This window comes from Hippocampus comes, unplaced genomic scaffold (genome assembly GCF_001891065.2).
Source record: "Hippocampus comes isolate QL1 unplaced genomic scaffold, H_comes_QL1_v1.1 scaffold214, whole genome shotgun sequence".
Classification (NCBI taxonomy): domain Eukaryota; kingdom Metazoa; phylum Chordata; class Actinopteri; order Syngnathiformes; family Syngnathidae; genus Hippocampus; species Hippocampus comes.
Window position 1 is genome coordinate 768,746 of NW_017804875.1, and position 3,728 is coordinate 772,473.

The following is a 3,728-nucleotide window of genomic DNA, read 5'->3' on the forward strand; positions in this document are numbered from 1 at the left end:
AGCCAATCATCTCACCACCCTACCTCCTTCAATTCCGAAAACCATAATCCTTACCCCACCATCACCTTATCTCCCTCATCCATTCCTTCCTTACCTCGATCCCGCGCAGCCACCTTACCTCCATCCTTTTACTACCTCCTTACCTTCCCTACCTCCGACATCCTCAACTTTTAAGCTCTCTTGCCCCTAAACCGTATATCCTCAAAACCTCCCAAAAACTCTACTCCCTTACCATGGTCCTTGTATGACCTTCTTTCTTACCTAACTACTTCCTCAAACCCTACATCATGACCTCACAGTCATCCGACTTCACTGCTCCATTCCCTCAATGCCCCGTCGAGTAATACCTCATTACCTCCCAAATATTTTTCCTCAATATTCCCCTGACACCACACTGTCCCCTCGCTTCACTACTTTCTAACCACTTTTCCCTCGCGACCTCCTTACTTAACATCCAATATTCTTACCGCACGACTTCCATCCCTCACTCCACTCCATCTTACTCCCTTGCTTCTTACCTGTGACCCTCTCTACCTCTCCCTCTCCCACTTTACCTTCCCAACTTCCCCTTTTCCTCCTTCCCTCCTGCGCTCCTAACCTTTTAACCCACTTGCTTTCACTCCCCACTTTCCGCCCCGGTCTCTTTTTGGCCGTTACCTCGTCTTTTCCCCTTTTCCTCCCTCTTGAACTCTTCTAACCTCCCCAACTCTTGGCTAGGCCTCCCTCTGCTAAACGTGTAATTATTTTCCGGCCAATTAAATCCATATGAAGCCCGGCGGGGATCAAAGCCCAGCGCGAGGGCTCCCCACCCAGACCGGTGCACCAAAATAGAAACTTAAAGAGCACGTCCGTATTTAACACGCACGCATGCGTGCGCACGCACGCACGCGCGCGCCTGCACACATGCACACACACATGCACAGTGTGCAGACACAGCAGGACCTTTGTGGTCGGTTCCAGTCCGAGCTGACCCCTCGGCTATAATTGTCTTTATTACACGGTGGCTGAACTGAACGTGGGCCAACTCGGAGGAATGTTTGACAAAACGGCCGCCGTGCATTGACGTACATGGGCCGCGTTTGGAAGGTCCTCCTCTGTAATCGCGGCGATGGCTGAAATGTACTTTTGGGTGAACATGCCTGTTCGTAAATGGCGCACAATCATTGATTAGCGTGGGGTTGTTTTCAGGCTTCACACATGCTTGGTTTTTCTCAGTCTTTATAACCACCTGTGCGCTCTGATTGGTCAATTTAAATGTCTCTTGGAGAAACCTCTTTGCAGACATTTTCTATGTCAACAAAAGCTATCAAACACACAAATGAGAAATACATATTTGGGGGAAATAGTTCAACGGTATCCAAACAAGTTCCTTGTGGAACTCCTCAGAAGTTAACACCTCAAATTTGTGTGTGCTTTACATTTACATGCCAACCATAATATCACAGGCAATGCATCTATTTTATAGGTGCCTTTCTGTGCCCGAAAGACACCGTCCAAATCATTTAAAAAAAAAAATGGATGAAAGAAATATTAAAAATGTGAATATTTAGAAATTAAATACACGAAATAGCAGCTACAGCGATAGAAGTGAAGTATTAGGAATATTCAGTGATTTTTGTATTAAAGATTAATTGTAATGTGCTAATGAATGACAAAATAATTGATAAAAATATCAACTACAATGATTTTTGTGAATGAATAAATATATAAATATGTAATTATAGTCAACTATTTTTCTCTAATAATAAAATGGAGCTATGAATGAATACATGTATTACAGAAAATTTATTTCACCCAATTTTAATAGTACGTGGGCCATATATGGTTGCCTGCAGGCGCTTTCACTATTGCAGTATAATAAGCATATATGAAAGCATAAAGAAAAAAAAGAAGATAACACGCTATCACTTCCTCCACTGCAGGTCTCCCTCTCACTTCAAAGAGAAGGCACGGGTGCGCGCCTGCGAGATGTGGATGGCGGGCTGCGTGGAGGAGGTGTGCGAGGGCAGCACCAGCCCGGAGAGAAGCTTCGTCCTGGGATGGCCCACCTGCAACAGCGTGGCCACCTTCAGGTACACATCAGATCACTGTGCTACTGTGATCGGCATTCTCTTCATTTCGATTGTGCACGGTGGCCGAGCACAGATTTGTCAAGTGCACACCGACCGTGAGCCGCCGAAAGATCGGCCGGCGAACGGCCGGCGATGTGAGGAACGTGTGGTTGACCATACTTTTTGACTTTTGGAATCCTTTTTAGTCGTCGTGTTTATTTCTGTTGCACAAGGTGGCTGTAAAGTACATTACATAGCTTGAAGATGGAAACCTCAGAATATATATAAACACAGTGTACAGCCTTTCAAGGGCGGTGCACCATTCCTAACGCTCCTCAGCTAAACCGCACTGTGACAGGCTAACATCAGGCACGCACGCATGCATGTACGTATACAAACACATGCGCACACACACACACACACACACACACACACACACACACACACACACACGCAGCAGTGTGTTGACACAATTTACACCCTCTGGCCTCATCGCAGGCAGCCATGACGTGACGTAATAATTTCACATTCCCCCTCAGCGGGAATCCGCTTGTAGTTTCAGCACCACGGGAATCGACTGTTGCATAACCCAATCGCATCTTTTTCCAGAGAAGCTCCCTCTCGTCGTCAATACTCGCGTGAATGTAACGTGCGCGGATTTTTATTTATTTATTTTTTTCCCGACTCTCCTCCGCAGCTCCGAGGAGCAAAAGGAGAAGTGGCTGGCGCTCATCAAAAGGTAAAGCAGAATTGCATGTTCAATTGTATAAGGTAAATGTATACAATGAATAGAATTCTGATCCTTGATTAATTAAAATCTTTTTTTTTTGCTCTCAACAATATGAATTACAGGTAGAACATTTGACACGCTGTCCTTCAGTATTTGTTTAACTTTAAAATAGAGGGAAAAATCAGGAAAAAAAAAATCATTTTTTTAAAATGATTTTTTGTAGGGGTTAGTTGTCTTTGTCTTCAGTTTTAATTTGTTAATGTGTTCAAATAAACAATAAGGCAAAAAAACAATTATTTGAAAGAGCAAGATTCGGCTTCTTAAATCAGCTGGCTGATAAATAGTTGTTATTTTTTGTACTTATTTTTTATGAAATCATTTTCTTTTTAAATGTTCTTATTTATATATTTTGGTTCTCTTTACGAGTTCTATTTTATTTGTTTTTAAAGAATGTATTTTATCTATTTGTTAATTTAATTTATAATTATTTTGTGTTATTTACGTTTGTTTTCATGAGTTTAATACATTTTTATACTTAATCTATTTTACTCTTTGTTCTTATTCATTTTTTGTATTTATTTTAGTTAATTTTGATTTGTTACTATTGAGTTGTTACTCATTTATTTAAAAAAAAAAGTCAAAGCAATCATGGATGTTGATGACAAGAATAACTCTTTGATTTCTCTGTCTTTGTCTTTGCTTGTCAGTCGCATCGACGAGGGAAAAGAGAGGGATGACCCAAAGACGGTTCCGCTCAAGATATTTGCCAAGGATATCGGAAACTGCGCTTATGTAAGATTCTTCGTCTTATGATTAAAATAATTGTGAGGAGGAATTTGGCGGTTATATAAAAGAGCGCAAATGTGTGTGTGTGTGTGTGTGTGTGTGTGTGTGTGTGTGTGTGTGTGTGTGTGTGTGTGTGTGTGTGTGTGTGTGTGTGGGTGTGT

The 3,728-nt window shown here is 41.9% G+C and overlaps 1 protein-coding gene across 1 annotated transcript in view; it reads left to right on the forward strand.

Annotated features, from left to right (window-relative positions):
* arhgap20 (Rho GTPase activating protein 20) overlaps positions 1–3,728 on the forward strand; it is a 22,028-nt gene that overhangs the window by 6,683 nt on the left and 11,617 nt on the right. The window contains 3 exon segments of the mRNA XM_019880618.1: positions 1,923–2,072; positions 2,749–2,790; positions 3,489–3,573. Of these exon segments, the coding sequence (XP_019736177.1) occupies positions 1,923–2,072; positions 2,749–2,790; positions 3,489–3,573 (277 nt within the window).